Consider the following 22,079-nt stretch of genomic DNA (forward strand, 5'->3'; position numbering starts at 1 on the left):
CATCTCTTACAGTGCCCTATCCCTATTAATACCAGGAGTGTTGTGATCTTCCTGCACACAGTGCCCTAACCCTGATACCAGTCTGAGACAGCTCCCTCCCTGCATTACTAGTGAGAGGCTGGCTTCACAGACAGGGGGGAGCTGCCTGACCCTCACTCCTGACTTCCCCCATGTCCCAGCTAGTGAATGGTGTGTGGGTAAGGGGGGGGGGGGGGAGGATGGTGAAGTCTGAGACAGCTCCCTCCCTGCATTACTAGTGAGAGGCTGGCTTCACAGACAGGGGGGAGCTGCCTGACCCTCACTCCTGACTTCCCCCATGTCCCAGCTAGTGAATGGTGTGTGGGTGAGGGGGGGGGGAGGATGATGAAGTCTGAGACAGCTCCCTCCCTGCATTACTAGTGAGAGGCTGGCTTCGCAGACAGGGGGGAGCTGCCTGACCCTCACTCCTGACTTCCCCCATGTCCCAGCTAGTGAATGGTGTGTGGGTGAGGGGGGGGGGGAGGATGGTGAAGTCTGAGACAGCTCCCTCCCTGCATTACTAGTGAGAGGCTGGCTTCACAGACAGGGGGGGAGCTGCCTGACCCTCACTCCTGACTTCCCCCATGTCCCAGCTAGTGAATGGTGTGTGGGTAAGGGGGGGGGGGGGGGAGGATGGTGAAGTCTGAGACAGCTCCCTCCCTGCATTACTAGTGAGAGGCTGGCTTCACAGACAGGGGGGAGCTGCCTGACCCTCACTCCTCCGGGGTATTGTGATCTTCCTGCACACAGTGCCCTATCCCTGATACCAGGGGTGTTGTGATCTTCCTGCATGCAGTGCCCTATCCCTATTAATACCAGGGGTGTTGTGATCTTCCTGCATGCAGTGCCCTATCCCTATTAATACCAGGAGTGTTGTGATCTTCCTGCACACAGTGCCCTAACCCTGATACCAGTCTGAGACAGCTCCCTCCCTGCATTACTAGTGAGAGGCTGGCTTCACAGACAGGGGGGAGCTGCCTGACCCTCACTCCTGACTTCCCCCATGTCCCAGCTAGTGAATGGTGTGTGGGTAAGGGGGGGGGGAGGATGGTGAAGTCTGAGACAGCTCCCTCCCTGCATTACCAGTGAGAGGCTGGCTTCACAGACAGGGGGGAGCTGCCTGACCCTCACTCCTCACTTCCCCCATGTCCCAGCTAGTGAATGGTGTGTGGGTAAGGGGGGGGGGGGGAGGATGGTGAAGTCTGAGACAGCTCCCTCCCTGCATTACTAGTGAGAGGCTGGCTTCACAGACAGGGGGGAGCTGCCTGACCCTCACTCCTCCGGGGTATTGTGATCTTCCTGCACACAGTGCCCTATCCCTATTAATACCAGGAGTGTTGTGATCTTCCTGCATGCAGTGCCCTATCCCTATTAATACCAGGAGTGTTGTGATCTTCCTGCATGCAGTGCCCTATCCCTGATACCGGGATGTGTGCAAGAAGATCACAACACCCCCGGTATCAGGAATAGGGCACTGTGTGCAGGAAGATCACAACACCCCCAGTATCAGGAATAGGGCACTGTGTGCAGGAAGATCACAACACCCCTGGTATTAGGGATAGGGCACTGTGTGCAGGAAGATCACAACACTCCTGGTATTAATAGGGATAGGGCACTGTGTGCAGGAAGATCACAATACCCCTGGTATCAGGGTTAGGGCACAAGTTCTAGTCACATTGACTGATCACATTACTTGTTTTGTCAAGCTACCAACTGTTTCCATTTCCCATCCCCCATATACTGTCAGTAGGAAACTTGGTAACATGAATAAATAAGAGGGCAGCCAATAGGAATACATATTCATTCCTAAACTGACCTTAACTGACCTGAAAAGTGTCAAATTGTATCATTTCAGTTAGTGCGCACTAACTCCCAGTTAGTGCGCACTAACTCCCGTTAGTGCGCACTAATCGGAAAAAACGATTTTTAACGATTTTTTAACTAAAAAATCGTGCCTAAGACGATTTTCTTGCCCTGCCACACGATTTCTATCGTTAAGACGATATGGAAAACGATTCACATCCCTAATATTTACAAATGCGTTGTAAATCTGAACTTGCTGTTTTGAACTCTTTTGTTGGAAAAGTGTGTAATAAATAAGCCATGATGATGATATGTTGCCTATTTACAAGGACCTGTTTTGCATAATGGTTTATTCCATTTCTAAAAGCACCTCTTTCTGAGTGTGTCAAAATGGAATGTTCCAGTGAAGGGATATGTAGACACGCACAGTGGTTATTCTAGAACAGTGCTTCTCAACAAGTGTGAGGCCCACACCAGTGTGTTGCAAGATGCTGGGAGGTGTGTCACAGGGCCAGCAGGAAGCTGCTCTCTCTTCAACAGCCTGGAGGGATTCTGTTGACTTCTCCTTTATCAGGCCTGACAGGAGACTACCCTCGCTTCCTTCTTCACTTTCTGGTCCAGCGGGAGGCTGTTTCCTCATTAACCCAGATCAGAGCAAGGCATGGCCAACTCCTGATTTGCTGGTCAAGATGGAACGCCAACTTTATCTTTCCCCGCTGGGCCTGTAAATGCTGCTGCTGATCTTCTCTTCACCCTTTGGGGGTGGGGGAAAGGAGGTTGGGGATGCTGGGCAGGAAGAGGTGGAAGAAAGAGAGAACGTGGGGGCTGCTGAGCAAGAAGGGGTGAGGAGCTGGGCAGGAAGGGGAAGAAGGAAAGAAGGGGGCAAGGATTGTGGAGCAGGGAAGCACAGGAAAGGGGATGTGGGAGTGGGTCGGGAATGCTTGGCAGCGATGTGAGTGTGAGGGGATGATTGAAAGGGAGTAATTGGAAGATGTGAGGGTGATGGAAGCATGGAGGGATGGAGGGGGAAGATAGGATGCAACAGCCATAATATGTCAGTTTGGGGAATGTTCATTTCTTCTCTCTTTGTACTTTGCTTAGTGTAGGAGGAGATGTACTTCTGTTTCTAGCTCTCCAGTTTTGCACTGCATGCAGAGTGGCTTTTTGGGGGTTTCCATTCCAGTTTTTGTCTTCACATTTACAATTTTTGGTCTGAGGTGAGGTATTTTACTAGCATGTAGGCATTTGTATCAGTCTCTTTTGTTGTGTTTTCTCAACAGGACATGCACTGATAGTTGCTGTTTGAGTCCTCGAAGTTGGTGCTGCTATGAATGGCAGGTTTGCTACATATGTGCTGAATGCTTTACTTTTCAGCTTTTGTATTTTGCAATGTGCCTGGTAGTAGAGGGAGTCAGTGTTGCAGTTACTGAGATGACACCAGAATCAGAATATCTTTTTTTTGTATGATGAAATATGGGGAAATATTCTAGTTCTGCTGCACACTCATTGTTGAAGGATTGGGGGGGCTTCCTGCGGAGTCTATGTTTACATTTAGCCCTGTGACAATCATGAGTTCAGTGTGTCATGCATGTGAGCATCATCTGTCCCGACAAACAACAGGTTGAGAATCACCGTTCTAGAGAGTAAGTGAGAGAGAAGTGGTGAAGGGAAGAGCCTCAAATTCAGAGGCAGGAGTCTGTGAGCTCACTCTGAGGTAGATAGGGAGGGAAAACAAAGCAGAAGTTTTCTATCCCAGCAGTACCTCCAAGTATCTTAAAGTCAAAGACATGAGGAGCAGGAATTTCCCGATATGTGGAGCAAAGTTCTTTCTGTAACAGTATTCATGGAAGAAAATGATCCTATCCTTGAAAGAAGAAAGTTCCAGTTGGGTTGTCCAAAAGGGATCTGGGACCCACACAGCTGTGGAAACTTATAAAGAATAAAATCACAAAACATTTATATGGACATGGTTTGATGGGATTTACCCATGGATGACTCACAAATCTGCTACATTTTTTTTGAAGTGGTGAATAAACATGTGGACAAAGGTGAACCGGTAGATGTGGTGTATTTGGATTTTCAGAAGGCGTTCAACAAAGTACCACATGAGAGGCTTCTAAGAAAACTAAAAAGTCATGGGTTAGGAAGTGATGTCCTTTTGTGGATTGCAAACTGGTTAAAAGACAAGAAACAGAGAGTAGGATTGAATGGTCAGTTTTCACAGTGGAAAAAGGTAAACAGTGGAGTGCCTCAGGGATCTGTACTTGGACTGGTGCTTTTCAATATATATATAAATGATCTGGAAAGGGGTACGACGAGTGAGGTGATCAGATTTGTGGATGACACAAAATTATGCAGAATAGTTAAATCTCAAGCGGATTGTGATGAATTGCAGAAGGATATTGTGAGACTGGAAGATTGGGCTTCCAAATGGCAGATAAAATGTAATGAATATGTATCCCCTGGAAGAGAGGAGGTGCAGGGGAGATATGATACAGACCTTCAGATACCTGAAAGGTTTTAATGATCATGAACTTCAAACCTTTTCCTTTGGAAAGAAATCAATAGAACTAGGGAGTCACAAAATTAAATTCCAGGGGGGATGACTCAGAACCAACTTTAGGAAATATTTCTTCATGGAAAGGGTGCTGCATGCTGTGGAATATCCTTGCAGAGGAGATGGTAAAGATGAAAACTGTCAAAGAATTCAAAGTGGCATGGGATAAACCCTGTGGATCCCTAAAGGCTAGAGGATGGAAATGAAGAAAAGAGTATGTGGGGGAAACTTGCTGGTGCTGCGGTTACTACCCTTAACAGAAGGCATGGAGATCACTACCCTGAATGTACTAAGCTTTTTCCCCATAGACACAAAATGGGAAAATCCCTTTAGCATATCAGCCCCGTATTTATAAAGCTAGGTGAAAATTCCAAAGCCCGAATTGACCGGCAAGCCTATTTTCAGAGGGAAACACCTTTTAAAAACTGATAACTGAGCACAGGATTAAATAAAGTTGGAATAAGAAATATTTTGGAGCACTACCATGTGATTTGTCAAATTAGAAGTCAATCCTATTCTTAAGAACATAAGAACATGCCATGCTGGATCAGACCAAGGGTCCATCAAACCCAGCATCCTGTTTCCAACAGTGGCCAATCCAGGCCATAAGAACCTGGCAATTACCCAAACACTAAGAAGATCCCATGCTACTGATGCAATTAATAGCATTGGCCATTCCCTAAGTCAACTTGATTAATAGCATTTAATGGACTTCTCCTCCAAGAACTTATCCAAACCTTTTTTGAACCCAGCCACATTAATTGCACTAACCACATCCTCTGGCAAAAACTTCCAGAGCTTTATTATGCGTTGAGTGAAAAAGAATTTTCTCCAATTAGTCTTAAATATGCTACTTGTTAACTTCATGGAATGCCCCCTAGTCATAAATAACTGAGTCCCATCTACTCGTTCAAGACCTCTCATGATCTTAAAGACCTCTATCATATCCCCCCTCAGCCGTCTCTTCTCCAAGCTGAACAGCCCTAACCTCTTCAGCCTTTCCTCATAGAGGAGCTGTTCCATCCCCTTTATCATTTTGGTTGCCCTTCTCTGTACCTTCTCCTTCGCAACTATATCTTTTTTGAGATGAGGCGACCAGAATTGTACACAGTATTTGAGGTGCGGTCTCACCATGGAGCGATATAGAGGCATTATGACATTTTCCGTTCTATTAACCATTCCCTACCTAATAATTCCTAACATTCTGTTTGCTTTTTTGACTGCTGCAGCACATTGAACCGACGATTTTAAAGTATTATCCACTATGATGCCTAGATCATTTTCCTGGGTGGTAGCTCCTAATGTGGAACCTAACATCATGTAACTAACTACAGCAAGGGTTATTTTTCCCTATATGCAACACCTTGCACTTTTCCACATTAAATTTCATCTGCTATTTGGATGCCCAATCTTCCAGTCTTGTAAGGTCCTCCTGTAATGTATCACAGTCCGCTTGTGATTTAACTACTCTGAATAATTTTGTATCATCTGCAAATTTGTCGTATTCCTTTCCAGATGATTTATATAAATATATTGAAAGGAACCAGTCCAAGTACAGATCCCTGAGGCACTCTACTATTTACCCTTTTCCACTGAGAAAATTGACCATTTAATCCTACTCTCTGTTTCCTGTCTTTTAACCAGTTTGTAATCCACAAAAGGACATCGCCTCCTATCCCATGACTTTTTAGTTTTCGTTAAAACCTCATATGAGGGACTTTGTTAAACGCCTTCTGAAAATCCAAATACACTACATCTATCGGTTCACCTTTATCCAAATATTTATTAACCCCTTCAAAAAAATGAGGCAGATTTGTTAGGCAAGACTTCCCTTGGTTAAATCCATGTTGACTGTGTTCCATTAAACCATGTCTTTCTATATGGTCCACTATTTTTCCCGGCACTGAAGTCAGGCTCACTGGTCTATAATTACCCGGATCGCCCCTGGAGCCCTTTTTAAATATTGGGGTTATATTGGCCACCCTCCAGCCTTCAGGTACAATGACATGTGCCTCCTATTTAAGTTAGGATCTGTATTGTATGACTTGTTGGCCCCTTCAAAAGAGATTGTATTTAGGAAACCAGAGGTATTTTCTCTGTCCCCAGGGGGTTTGCAGTTTAAGCTTGTACCTGAGCCAATAGAGGATGAAGTAACTTGTCTAGGGTGATAAGGCATCTCTGCAGGATTTGAACCTGCTGCTCTAACTACTAGGCTACTCCTCTACTCCTAGTTAAGAACATAAGAAGTTGCCATACCGGGTCAGGCTGAGGGTCCATCAAGCCCAGCATCCTATTTCCAATAGTGGCCAATCCAGGTTACAATCACCTGGCAAGTACCCAAATATTAAATAGATCCCATTCTACTAATGCCAGTAATAGTAATGGCTATTCCCTAAGTCAACTTGATTAATAACAGTTTATGGACTTCTCCAGGAACTTATCCAAACCTTTTTTAAACCCAGCTATACTAATTGACCTAACCACACCCTCTGTCAATGAATTCTAGAGCTTAATTGTGATTTGAATGAAAAAGAATGTTCTCTGATTTGTTTTAAATGTGCTACTTGCTAACTTCATGGAGTTCCCCCTAGTCCTTCTATTATCTGAAAGAGTAAATAACCAATTCACATTTTCCAATTCTAGTCATCTCATGATTTTATAGACCTCTATCATATCCCCCCTCAGCTGTCTGTTCTCCAAGCTAACAGCCTTAACCTTTTAAGACTTTCCTCATAGGGGAGCCATTCCATCCCCTTGATCATTTTGGTAACCCTTCTCTGTACCTTTTCCAGTGCAACTATATCTTTTTTGAGATGCGGTGACCAGAATTGCACACAGTACATAAGGTGCGGTCTCACCAAGGCATTATTACATTCACCGTTTTATTCACCATTCTCTTCCTAATAATTCCTAACATTCTGTTTGCTTTTTTTTTTTTTTTATAACTCTTTATATTGAAAAAAAAACCAAATACAAGAATATCTTGCATGGAAAAGGCAGTACAAGAAATGAAAATTAAACAACAAATAAAAAGAAAAGGAAATAGCTTATAGAACCCCCACTATGGTGAGATCCAAGAGAAATACAAAAGGAGATATTCACAACATTAGGTAAAACAAGAAAATATGAGATGGGACCATGAAGAGCCCTGATATCATTTACTAAATAACAAGAAGTGTGCTAACCCCAGAACTTCTGGAGTTTTTAAGCTCCGAAACTGTGAAGTTTCAAAGAAAATAAACTTCTCAGTAGAAAAGGAAATAATGCATTTACAAGGAAATCGAAGATAAAATCTAGCACCAATGGAAACAACCTCCTACCACATAGCTAAAATATTTTTCCTACGTTCTTGCGTGATTCTAAAGTAATCAGGAAATATTACAGCCCATGAACCATAAGTTTATAGCACAAAAGAAAAGGTGAAACATCAAATCTTAATCTTGTAAAGATGAAAAGCCACTAACATGGTGGCACAGTGAGCTTCATCTACAACAGTAGATGAAGGTAAACCAGAAACATCCAAGACTTCATCTACATCACCCAGTGCTGAAGCTTGACCCACAGTTTGTACAGCTATTCCAACTTCAATATTACTTCTTGCAGGAAGATAAAAAGCTTTGGAAGTCTTAGGTATAGCCACAGGGGAAATACCCAATATATACCGCATATATTAGTTTAAATAACTCAGCTGAAGAAATCGTAGCAACCACAGGGAAGTTAAGAATTCGCAGATATAGACTTCTGATACAATTCTCTAGATTTTCAATCTTGCAATACATCAAGTTACTGTCTTGTATTAAAGAAGACTGGACAGATGAAATTTTATGTGTAGACTGTTTTAATTTATCAATTTGATCTGTGTGGATCACCAGTGTTTCTTGTTGAGATTGGGTCTGGCTATAGATTAAAAAAGGAACACAGGGAAGAAATGTATCTGTTAAAACTGAGGGAGATGAAGAAAGAAATAAGGAAAGCAAAAGATCAAGTGGAAGAAAGAATGACCAAAGAGATAAAGCGCGGAGACAAAAGATTTTATAGATATATCAGAGAAAGAAGAGAGTCCAGAAGTGGTTTAGTGAAACTGAAAGGTGACAAGGACCAATGTGTAGAGAGTAACGAAGAAAGGACAGAAATATTAAACAAATACTTCAGTTCGGTATTCATTAAAAAAGACCCTGGAAAAGGACTGTTGCTGCTTAACAAAACCATAGATAGGGATGGAGTAGATTAAAATCCATTTACGGAAGAGAATGTATGTATAGGCAAACTGAAAATGGCCAAGGCCATGGGGCCTGATGAGGTTCATCCCAGAATATTGAGGGAGCTTAGATGTGCTGGAGGATCCGCAGTGTGACCTGTTCAATAGATCCCTGGAAATGAGAGTGGTGCCACAGGATTGGAGAAGAGCGGTGGTGGTCCTGCTTCACAAGAGTGGTAGCAGAGATGAGGCTGGAAACTACAGGCCGGTTAGCTTCACCTCAGTGGTGGGAAAAGTAATGGAGAAGCTGCTGAAGGAAAGGATAGTGAACTATCTACAATCCGGTGGCTTGCTTGATCTGAAGCAGCATGGATTCACCAGGGGAAGGACCTGTTAGACAAATCTGATTAATTTTTTTGATTTTGTGACTAGAGAATTGGATTGAGGAAGAGCACTCAATGTGATCTACTTGGATTTCAGCAAAGCTTTTGATATGGTTCAGCAAAGGAGGCTTGTGACTAAAATGAGAAGCTTGGGAGTGAGCGCCAAGGGGTGGCATGGATTACAAACTGGTTGACTGATAGGAGACAGAGTGTAATGGTGAATGGAACCTACTCTGAAGAGAGGTATTAAGTGGAGTGCCACAAGGATCCATGTTGGGACAGATTCTGTTCTTTATCTTTGTAACTGACATTGCAGAAGGGATAGAAGGTAAAGTTTGTCTATTTTGTGGATGATACTAAGATCTGCAGAAGAGTAGACACTCCTGAAAGAGTAGAGAGAATGAAAAGTGATTTAAGCAAGCTTGAAGAGTGGTTAAAGATTTGGCAGCTGGGATTCAATGCCAAGAAATGCAGAGTCATGCATCTGGGGTGTGGTAATCCAAAAGAACTGTATGTGATGGGGGTGAAAGACTGATGTGCACGGACTAAGTTAAGGATCTTGGGGTAATAGTGTCTGGTGATCTGAAGATGGTGAAACAATGTGACAAGGCAATAGCTAAAGCCAGAAGAATGCTGGGCCGCATAGAGAGAGGCATAACCTGTAAGAAAAAGAAGGTGATAATGCCCTTGTATAGGTCCTTGATGAAGCCTCACCTGGAGTACTATGTTCATTTCTGGAGTCCATATCTGAAGAAGTATAGAGACAAGATAGGCAATCCAGAGAAGGGCGACCAAAAGGGTGTGGGGTCTGCATCGGAAGATCTTTGAGGAGAAGCTGAAGGATCTGAATATGTATACCCTTGAAGAGAGGGAGTGCATGAGAGATATGATACAGATCTTGAGATATCTGAAAGGTATTAATAATGGAAATGAGAAAAGTGTGCACTAGGGTAACTTGCTGGTGCAGTAGTTACTATCCTTAACAGATGATTCCTGCTTAGACAGCTTGGGGAAAAGAGGAATTGGAATCAGACAACAACTGAGGGTCCTGACTTCTACGGTCTGGAATACTGATACACAGACATAAGGGAAAAAGCACAGGATTGCTTCTACAGCCACGTCCTAAAGGAAATGAAGAAAGGCTGAATGGGGGTAACTTGCTGGTGTGGCAGTTACTACTCTTAGAAGACAGCATGGAGATTTCTACCCTTAACCAATAAGCCTTGATGCTTTAAATGCAATGGAAACATTGCTCCCCATTTCAATGGCAGGAGGAAATGGTCTGGGGTACTGATACACAGGCATAAGAGAAAAAGCACAGGACTGTTTTTATGGCAGAGTCCATAAGCAAAGCATGTCAAGCAACACTGTCTGAATTTTCAAGAAACATAGAAATGATGGCAGAAAAATACCAAACAGCCCATCCAGTCTGCCCAGAAAGCTCCCATACTTATCAGTTTCCCATATTTATCAGTTTCACAGACTGCCAAGGTCATGGCCCTTGTTGGTTACTATTTGAGTCAAATTTCCCACCACCCCCTGCCATTGAAGCAGAGCGTAATGTTGGAGTTGCAACAAAAGTGAAATATCAAGCTTATTGGTTAAGGGTAGTAACCGCCGCATCAAGCAAGTTACCTCCATGCTTGTTTACCCAGACTATACAGTTCAATGCCATGTTGGATGTTGTCTGAATCTAATTCCTCTTTTCCTCTTTTATCCCCTGCCATTGAAGCAGGGAGCAATGTTGGAAATACATTCAAAGTGAAGTTTCAAGCTTATTGGTTTAGGGTAGTAACCACCGCATCAAGCAAGAAAGCTCATCACCCAGTAAAAAATATTACTAGTTGAAATTTTTATGGGTATCATAATTAATTTATTTTTATTTACAAGATCAGGGCGGGTTACAATGTAATATACATAATATAATTTAAAATAATAAACATAGAATAAATAATAAAACACAAAACATCCATAATAAAATAATATAAAACACGGGTTTAACTTGAATACATAAACATAAAATAAGCAAGAAATGAACTAAAAGATAAGACTAATTGAAATGTCAAGTCTTGCATAGATCAGGAAAGGCTTGGAGGAAGAGATAGTGTTTGATGGCTTTCTTGAATAAGTTTTTATCTGGAATTAATTGAATTTCGGATGGAATTGAGTTCCAAAGTATGGGTTCAGCTATTGAGAATCCGCGCTCGCTGGTGGAAACTAGTCTGGTAGTTTTTGGCGATGAGACTTGAAGAGTTTGTTTTTGAAGCGAAGATTCCTGCATGGGGTGTAGATGTGGAGTGAAGCAGAAAGCCAAAAGTGTTATTATTGTAAATAAGAGTGTGAAGGATCATTAGAGTTTTGTATTGCACACACCACTTAACAGGAAGCCAGTGAAGTTTATGAAGGACCGGAGAAATGTGATCACAGAATTTGGTATTGTGTAGAAGCCGTGCTGCTGAGTTTTGTAATAACTGTAATGGACAGGTAGTGATTTGTGGTAGGCCTAATAACAAAACCAAACTTTATTGCAATCACTGAATCTTGGCTAAAACAGACAGACACAGTATTAAAGAATAAAATAGCACACAAGAACTATGATGTGTTTTCAATCCCCAGAATAAATAAGAGGGGGGGGGGGATTAATGCTAATAATTGAAAAAAATTTTAAATGTAAACTAATACCTACAACACCGCCAAGAAACCATGAAATTGCCCTCTTTAAAACGATAAACTTACAAATTTGCCTAATTTACTGCCTACCAAGCTTACTAGAATTAAATATCTCCCCGCTAATTGAGTTCTTAACAACACATTTAAACACGGAAAAACCCACCATTGTACTAGGAGACTTCAACCTTCACTTAGACACAAAGCCCCCATCTAACACCTGCCAAACACTATTGGATATTATGACAGCACTAGGATTCACTCTAATTACTGATAAACCCATGCATAGAGCAGGACACTCTCTCGATATATCATTCATTAACCACAGCCACCTAGAACACATTAAAACCAATTACACACCCATCCCATGGTCAGATCACTTCCTCATACAATCCTCGATTAAATACACTGAACCCCAATCACAAGAAAGGAAAAAAGAACCCATTAAATTTAAATATCGCCCACCATATGACTTAGAAACCCTAAAAGACAAGTTAGAAGAAAAACTAACAAATTTGGACTACACCAACTGCTGCTCTGCTACCACAGCATGGATGCAAACAACCAGAAAGCTAGCTGAAGGGATAAATCCAATCAAATATATTAACATTAGGGATACCAAACAAACGAACCAATGGTATAATGAAAAGATAAAGGAAATCAAGAGACAGCTAAGAAAAAAAGAAAAAGATTGGAGAAAAAATAAAACTAACGAAAACCTAACAAAATACAGAAAACACCAAGCCTACTATAAACATGTTATTCTAGATACAAAAAAACAGTTCTATAGCTCTAAAATAGAAAAATATGCAAACAACCCAAGAACATTATTTACAATAGTAAGAAACCTCACCAATGACAAATCAGAATCTCTACAAAACCTTCCAGGAAATAGATGCAATGAAATTGCAACATTTTTCAATGACAAAATTAAGAACCTAAAAACTAAAATCCCAAATACAACGAAACAAGAAATTAAAATGAAAAAAAGAGATGTTAAACAATGGTCAACATTCAATGAGGTATCAGAACTGGAAATCGAAACTATACTAAAAAAACTAAATCCCGCCCCACATGCTTATGACACAATAACAACCGCAGACATAAAAAAGTAGCCAATACTGTATCCCAGACACTGGCAAAGATCGTTAATCTATCCTTAGAGGAAGGATCTATGCCAGACGCACTAAAAGGTGCAATAGCAAAACCGATTTTAAAGAAGAAAAACAGCGACCCACTGAACCTGAGCAACTACAGACCAGTATCAAACATACCCTTAATTGCAAAATTAATAGAAAAAACCATACAAAAGCAACTAGCAGAGCACCTAGATAGCAATAACATCCTATATCCCTCACAACATGGCTTTCGAAAACACTATAGCACAGAGACACTCCTACTTGCAAAGACAGATAACATCATGAGGGGATTCGATAACGGTAAACATTACATTCTAGTGATGCTAGACCTCTCAGCAGCATTCGATACGGTAAATCACAACATACTTTTAAATAGACTAGAAGAAATAGGACTAAGCAACAAAACAATCAGCTGGTTTAGATCATATCTAAACAACAGATATTTTCAAGTGCAAATCAAAAATTCTATGTCAGAAAAAATAGACCTTCAAACAGGAGAACCACAGGGATCCGCCCTATCTGCTACACTTTTCAACATATACCTGCTACCATTATGCCACCTGTTAGCTGGGTTGGGAATCACACACTATATATACGTGGATGATATTCAATTAATATTACCCATTGATGATACAATTGAGAAGACATTAAAGATAGCAAACATGTATCTAGATATTATCAAGCAGCTATTAAACCAAATGGAGCTAGTGATTAACATAGAGAAGACAGAATTCCTACACTTAGAACGAAAAACAAATATGGAGATCTCACAGAGCCCAATCACACTCAATAACAACAAAAATATAATACTAGCAGAGAAAGTACGGAATCTAGGAGTAATAATCGACACAGAACTAAGCTTCAAACAGCATATATCCCTAAAAGTAAAGGAAGGATACGCCAAACTCATGGTCCTCAGAAGACTTAAACCACTTCTAACAACATCCAACTTTCGATCAGTACTACAGGCATTGATATCTGCAAGCACTAATTATTGTAATGCCCTTCTACTAGGTTTACCATACACCTCACTAAGACCACTACAAATCTTGCAAAACACAGCTGCAAGAATCTTAACTGGCAAAAGTAAAAGAGACCACATCACTGAAACACTGGCTGAGTTACACTGGCTTCCCATTGAACAAAGAATACAGTACAAAACACTGTGCACCATACACAAATTAATACACAACGAAAACGCAGACTGGCTTAACACAGCCCTTCGTGTACACATCCCCAACAGAAACCTAAGATCAGCCAACAAAGCACTCCTAACTATTCCATCAGTCAAAACAGCAAGACTAACACAGGTAAGAGAAAGGGTCTTATCCTTAGCAGGACCCATACTATGGAACTCCATGCCCCTGGAGTTAAGGTTACAAAGAGAAAACAAAACATTTAGGAAAAATCTGAAAACCTGGCTATTTAAACAAGCTTTTCAAAAAGAGGAGGAAGAATAGAAACCAGGAAGCGCAAGGTACACCCACACACACACAACAGTAATCACTAAGGGGCGGATTTTCAGAGCCCTGCTCGCCTAAATCCGCCCAAAACCGGGCGGATTTAGGCGAGCAGGGCCCTGCGCGTCGGTGAGCCTATTTTACATAGGCCTACCGGCGCGCGCAGAGCCCCGGGACTCGCGTAAGTCCTGGGGTTCTCCGAGGGGGGGCGTGTCGGGGGCGGGCCCGGTCGTCACGGCGTTTCGGGGGCGTGTCGGCAGCGTTTTGGGGGCGGGTACGGGGGCGTGGCCACGGCCCGGGGCGGTCCGGGGGTGTGGCCGCGCCCTCCGTACCCGCCCCCAGGTCGCGGCCCGGCGCGCAGGAGGCCCGCTAGCGCGCGGGGATTTACTTCTCCCTCCGGGAGGCGTAAATCCCCGGAGAAAGGTAAGGGGGGGTGTAGACAGGGCCGGGCGGGTGGGTTAGGTAGAGGAAGGGAGGGGAAGGTGAGGGGAGGGCGTTAGAGGATTCCCTCCAAGGCCGCTCCGATTTCGGAGCGGCCTTGGAGGGAACGGGGGTAGGCTGTGCGGCTCGGCGCGCGCCGGCTATACAGAATTCATAGCCTTGCGCACGCCGATCCAGGATTTTAGTGGATACGCGCGGCTCAGCGCGTATCTACTAAAATCCAGCGTACTTTTGCTGGCGCCTGATGCGCCAGCAAAAGTACGCCTATTCGCGTTTTTTGAAAATCTACCCCTAAGTGTGTAGTTTTTAATAGAGAGTGCATCACTAAAGGATAAGTTACAATAATTGAGTCTTGTACTCAAAACTGCTATAGAATTGACCTGGACATGATGTTTTTCACATTTACAATTAACATTGATTAAAAACTATGTTACCGAACCCTATGGCTCCTATGTAAACTGAAAGATTTTAATAGCATTACTTTTATGTGCCTTACTGTAAACCGTTGTGACGGTACCCACCTTAACGACGGTATAGAAAATAATTTAAATAAATAAATAAATAAATAAATAATCGATACCGGAGAGAATTAGTGATTGTATCACTGTGCGAAAGTGGACTGGATCAAGAAGAGGTTTAACATGTCTTAATAATTTGATTTTAAAGAGGGAATTTTTAAAGAAAGCTTTGGTACGTGAATTTAGGTTTAGCTTTGTGTCGAGAATGATTCCTAAATTGCGTACTTGTTTAGCTATATTTTTTGTTCAATTGTCATGTTGAATGAAAGAAGGGATGCTTTCGAAACGAGAGTTTCCTAAAATAAGTATTTCTGTTTTAGTGAGGTTTAGACTTAATTTATTGTGAATTAACCAGCTTTTAATCATTGTGAGACGTAAAGAGAGAAATTTTAAAGTGTCTGACCGGGTATGTTGGTGGTGAGGAAGAATTGTATATCATCTGCATAAATTCCACTGCTTTTTCACAGTTTTGCCCTTTCCTAATGCTCTGGCCATTCTCTCTCTTGCCTTCTTCCTCGCTCCACTTCTTCCTGCTCAACCTGACCTTCCCTACTGAGAATTACCCTCTAATGATGTGGAGATGAAGCATACTTAGAGCAGCAGGAATCGCCAGAAAAGGCCTTTCCCTGGAATTCTAGCATGAACTGAAACGGCAAATGACTGGAGCTCTACTTGTGATTTGCAGGGTGAATTTCCTGCAACCCGCCCTTTCCACATCAGTTTTGGATCACTAGCCTTAGAAGCTCCAGGATCAAAGGTTTTTGGATGTAAAACAAAATATTACTTAATGCTGCACACCACGCTAATTATTTCTTGTTTTTCTGCTACAGGAGGTTATTACATTTTATTTTATTTCCTGATTGAAATGGAGTACTAATGAAAGCCTGTTGTATCCTGTTATAGTAAAGAGATATGGTGCAATCTCCGGAGTGAAGGTGAGTCAGTCCTCTCAGCTCTTCTTATTGCAGGCAATGTCAAATTATATTTGACTGAGGCAGCAACACAGTCTGACCCAGATTAGCTGATACTTTCATGGCCTCATACTATACCTCTCTACTAATTTTCCTGCAAAACGTTACACCCTTAAATGTAATGATTCACATGTACAGCTCTAACGCACCCTCCGCTTTGCAGAACCTGGGTTGGTTTGCTCTCTTGGGTTTCAGTGATATGCAAAATTTGGGGGAGTTAAAACAAATTGCGTGTGTCCAAATGTAGAAAGCTTTTCATGTTTTTAGGGAAAAGCAATATTAATTAACCACCCCCCCCCCCCCTCCCCACACACACACACACACAAGTTTTGAAAATCTCATGCTTTGTAAGGGTTTTGGAAGTAAAACAATCCTCTTATTGTAAATTTTCACACAAAAACAAACAACTGAGAGCAGGCTCTAGAGTTCATATTTCTGATTTTGCTTCTACCTGCCTAAGATAAGAAATGAATGAGCATTTATTTTGATTGAATTTGGAGGCGCAATGACCAAAGAAACATCCTAACAGACTTTTCTATGCTGACTGAACATGGAGTCATATCTCATATGGTTTATGTCATATGTAACATATTGCCCACAGATTATCTCTAGGTTCTGATACCTTTAGAGAACTAACAATAAAACTGTGGTAATACATGAGCTTTCACAGCACATAATCTATGTTAATTATTGTTTATTTGATGATACAGTGTGTGCTCTGGCGATTAGATTAGGCCTCTATACTGCTTTGGGCTTTTTTGGATTAGTGGTTTTATAAGTAAAGCTGGATTAGGTTGTGACAGATCCAGTCTTGAAGATGTGCTATACCATCTTTTTTTTGTTGTCCCCATAAAAGCTACCATAACCTACAAAGATTCCAGTTTTCTCCTGGAGAAATACTTTTTAACCTTTTCATTATGGATGTGCTGACGTTTCATTTAGTGTAAACTACTTTTTAGCATGCAGTAAAAATTTTTTGTGCACATTAAAATGAAATGGCACATAATGAAACAAAAAAAAAAAATTCAAAACCGAACAAAAATGAAAACTTTTCAACTGCATAACCCTAATTTCTATTCGTATTTATAACTGACTCTTGTTTCCTAAAAGAACTCAGAACTGCTTAAAACAATATAAAACCACAAAGTGCAATAAAACAAAACAAATTCAGACAATATGAAAATCAAATCTCTAAAATATTCATATAATTACAGTACATTTACAATATGAAACCTTGAACTCTGTATTCCTCAGCACTATGGGAAAAACGTATCGTCTAGTTACACATTGTTTGATCAAAAAGCTTTGCACTTGCATTTTGAGTAAGCAAAAGTGTGGTATCACCCCTGTTTAACTTTCTCACACAATGACTTTATAAGTCAATTTCCAACCGGTTTTAGATTATAAAATGGATTGTTAGGCATTTATCGGGTGACTTTTCAAAGCAGTTATGCGCATATTTGTAACATACTATTGTAGCAATTTTCAAACGCCATTTACGCACGTAAAATGCACTTGCGTGGGTAAATCCCATGGACAAATCAATGGCATATATTGTAGCAATTTTCAAAAGTCAACATACATGGATAAAGTGCATTTTTACATGTAAAACCCAATTTTAAGCATGTAAAGGCTTTTTAAAGTCAGGCCCCATGAATGCTTTTCCCAGCAGTTTGAAAACCACTTCAAGTTAGGAGGTTGCATGGAAACGAATTCAGTTTTGTGTTTTTCATTGCCATTTCATATTCATTTTGTTTTGTTTTTCCATTTCATTTGTTCATCTCATTCGCTGTTTTGCAAATAGAAAACACTAAAACATGTTAACATGCTAAAATAACAAAAATAATGTTTTGTTATTTTTGTTAGTTGTTTCAAATGGGAAATGACACAAAACAATTTTAAGAAATATCTTTGATGTTTTCCTGTCATTTTAAAATGATAATGCATCCCTACTTCAAATTCATTGCATTAAAGTTATATGAGAGTAGCACTTGGGTCTAGCATATAGGCCAGAGTATAGAGATGTCAAAATTGGAGGCTCAGAATCCAGTTCTATCTCACCTTGTGACCACATGCAAGGTATTGCCTTCTCTTTTATAACTTTTGTGTCATAGTGGTCCCTTAATTTTGCTGTATATCTGCTTTGGCTTAAGGGTGCTTTAGACAGTGGGAATCAAGGTTAGTGATGATTGAAACTATTTCAGGAGCTGCTATTTGGCTGTGTGTCTTGGCTGCTCAAATAGTTTAATTCCAGCACTAAATGCATCACTAACTTGACAATGTAGCATTAAGATATGACAGAGACAGATTTATAATACTTGTTGAAATTATGGAACATGCTGTTGATAAAAGTTGTGAAACCCCCACACTTATTAACTTCAAGCATTTGTGAATAGACTCTGTGAACAAATGCTAACTCAAGAACTTGCTCTGACTGGCATATTTGGGGTTAGGAAGGAATATTTTTGACTGCACTGCTGAATTGTCTTTCTAAGTTTAGACTGTCATGTAGCGATTACTGTAAGGCAATTAAATGAAGATTGCACTGAATGGACCTCTGCACTACTCCTACCCTAACTATATATAAATATATATGAGGGATATGACTAAAACCATGCAGATGGTTGTAATGTCTAGAATAACCATGACCTGGGGCATCTTAATTATTACAATAGGACTAACAACTGGAAGAGATATTTTTAAAATGTTGCTTGTACTCATTGTCTGCTTCTAGGACAATGTGAGGGAATCCCCAGCCCCATGCTTACTGTCTGTCTTCTCCTAGGTCCTCAAATCTGCATTAATGCCTGTCCCCTCTCAGCCCTAGTAATGGGATCCCCATGTTCACTGTCTCTCTCTCCTCCCACAACTCAGGCAGAGAACTCCCAGGATAAGACTCAGTGTTTCTTTCCTCTGAAGAAGAGTTTCCCAGGTCAGTACTGACCACTTGACCACGCAGCAGCCATTGTACCACACAGACTCTATTTTCTCCATCTTTAGATTGTGTGTCTATTTCCCTAAAAAAAAAAATTATAAATACTTCTTGGCTAAATTATGGCTTTTACTCCTCTTTCTAATGCAAAGAACAACTCAACCATGCGTGGAGGACAGTTGGAAATACCCAGAATAGGCGTCCATTTAAAAATGGTGCGTTCCTTCTTAACATTATAGGTTTTTGGTAGCCTTATATGAGTTTAAATCTTTTAGCAATTATAATACACTGATGTGATCATCACAAAATAATCTTATCAAGCAATCAGACTGCAGCTATCACCCAGCAGTAACAAAAGTCACATTAAAATAATACATAATTATGATTTGCACTAGATTTTCGGTGATCATGTGGCCACTGGTGATACGTCACTAGAACTTTCAGATGCCCAGGAGTGTCAAGATTTGCTAAGCTTGCTGGTTTACATAACCTTGCTTAGCGTCTGTCCTTTCCAGCCTGTACATCACAGAACCACTTGACATCACCAAGATGGTAAATGATCTCAGATCTACGCTGGAAACAACTTAGAGCAAGCTGTATATTCTGTTTACCCTGTGCCAAACATGATTTTCTAATACCCGCAAACTCTGTCAATATGGAATCAAGAAAGAATCGCAGTCATCCTGAAAGGTTTCATGTAAAAGGATGGGTAAAATAATAACCAATAAATGGAACATGACCGCTTACTTTAACTGGCTCTGAAATTGTCTACATTTTCTTTCTGCTGCTGTCTCGGAGTCATATTTGACGTCCGGAATGCGTGAGAGGATTGTGCACACAACTGCCGTACCCTCACCTGCATTTGGAAGTTAACCATGGACAGGCACACCTGGTGCATTAAGCAAACAGGCGATCCCAAGCCCGGAAGGTTCTGCCACTGAAAGAGCAAAGCACCGCAGAAAAAGGAACTCTCTTACCATCATGACAAAGGTCGCCAGAGCCTCAGCCAGCGTCTCCCTGACAGTTCCGTTTCTTATTATGCATTTTTGTTTTATTTTCATGAGCCGTATCTTTTTTGCCATTGTTCTGTAGCGGCAGGATCACTACAAGGTGCAGGAGTTGCAGGAGAGCCAAGTTACGCTTTGACATCGGCATGCCTTCTGCACTGTTTCATAGCTGGTGCCATTGGTTAAAGACTAACAAATCTGACGGAGAAAGAAATAAGCCTTGGCAGTGTCTGTTTTCTTTCTGTAAGAAGAAGAAGAAAAAATCCTGATAATAGCAGGCAGTTATTAGTGCAATGAAATATCAGGCTGTAGTGGTTCTGTTGCAAAGTCCCCTCCACGTCTTGATGGTGCCAAGGTCCAACTTGGATTCTACTTCCATTGAAACAGAGCTGTAAACAAACTCCCCATTGGCACAGAAAGTGATTTAATTATTTCATGTGCCAGCAGGCATAGGGAGACGTGGAAGCAGAAAAAGTTAGCTTTAAAAAAAACCAAAACAAAACCCAATAACATATGAGCAGAGAGCCACCGTGATTACAGTGCCAGGCACACTGCATCTATTTATGTTTGAATTACAACTCCCACTTATAATCTTTTAAATAACTCACACCCTGGGTGGATGAAGGCTGATGTGGCCTATGACTGACCCAGTGGGTGGCTTACATCTGCATAACCCGTACACTGACGAGAATTATAAATGAAAGTGCATCACTACAGCGCCCCTTCCTACTCAGCACTGTATGTCCTTAAGGCATCTCTGACTCTTTAAACACCATCCTAGCATACAAGGAGCTCTGTAGTACGTCACTGTTCTCGGCACTTGTCTCCTCGCTGCTTCCTTCTCACTGAACAAGGTATTAACACTTACCGAAAGAAGCGGCAAAGGCTTGGTGAGGCTGAACTGAATTGTCATCGCTCCTTGCGCCTGGGCCCCGGCAGCTTGGCCTGGGGGGGGTCTCTGCAGGGCCAATTCTGGAAGGAGCAGGAAGGGTACCATAGGGATACGGAGAAGGAATCAGATCACCCTCCCACATACGGTGCCTGAAAAAGGATGTTATAATTACTAGTAAGAGGTTTTCTAGGATATTCACTCTCACAGGCAGTCCAAAGGAGAACTCCTATCTCCTACCAAGTTCTTAAAATTAAATAGGGCCAAGAACCCACTTAGGCTTGGATTTATCAAAATGCGATAAGTATTGCATGTGATAGCAAAAGGGGTGTGGTTTATGCTAATAGACAGTTTATCACAATATGTGCTAATTACTGATGTGAAGAGCTAAGTTAATGCAAATTGTGATAACATTCTCAGACTTTGCAATAAGTGCCAGACCTGTTGTATTTCCTGCATACAGCCACTGGGGGGGAGGGAGGAAGAGGAAGAGAGAGAGAGTGAGAGAGAGAGAGAGAGACTGGCCATGATGTCCTCTCCCTAGATAGGTATTTGTATCCCTATGGGAGGCCCACCTAGTAACTCGAGGTGAGGTTTAGGTGTTAGTGTAGGGGGTTTAGGGGCCACTTTGACATTCAATGTGAGACGTACGAACAGAACAGTGGTCTCTTGTGAAGATTTGATGACCTACGGAGAGAGGAAACTCACTCCAAGATGATATTTGTGCAAGGTTCTCTCAACCTAGTTTGATGGACACTCTACCTGGGTAACATCAATCTAGGTGGAGAGAACATTGCCCAAATCTCATCTTTGGGTGAGTTTCCTCTCTCCGTAGGTCATAAAATCTTCACAGGAGACCACTGTTCTGTTCGTACATCTCACATTGAATGTCAAAGTGGCCCTTAACCCCCTACACTAATACCTGAACCTCACCTCGAGTTACTAGGTGGGCCTCCCATAGGGATACAAATACCTATCTAGGGGGAGGACACTATGGCTAGGCATTCTCTCTCTCTCTCTCCCTCCCCCCCCAGGCTGGTGCTCCTGGAGCTTCAAATCTACTAAAACAGGCCTTTCAGGAGACATCACAAAATGC

General features: G+C 41.6%; 1 protein-coding gene across 1 annotated transcript in view; it reads right to left on the reverse strand.

Moving 5' to 3' along the window:
• The window catches only part of LOC115078282 (aquaporin-7-like), a 48,325-nt gene extending 27,812 nt beyond the window's left edge, over positions 1–20,513 (reverse strand). The window contains exon 1 of the mRNA XM_029581122.1: positions 20,065–20,513. Coding sequence (XP_029436982.1) covers positions 20,065–20,169 — 105 coding nt within the window. The 5' untranslated portion in view covers positions 20,170–20,513. The remainder of the gene's footprint in view (positions 1–20,064) is intronic.
• Positions 20,514–22,079: the final 1,566 nt, after the last annotated feature.

The sequence above is a fragment of the Rhinatrema bivittatum genome, chromosome 1 (genome assembly GCF_901001135.1).
Source record: "Rhinatrema bivittatum chromosome 1, aRhiBiv1.1, whole genome shotgun sequence".
Taxonomy (NCBI): Eukaryota; Metazoa; Chordata; class Amphibia; order Gymnophiona; family Rhinatrematidae; genus Rhinatrema; species Rhinatrema bivittatum.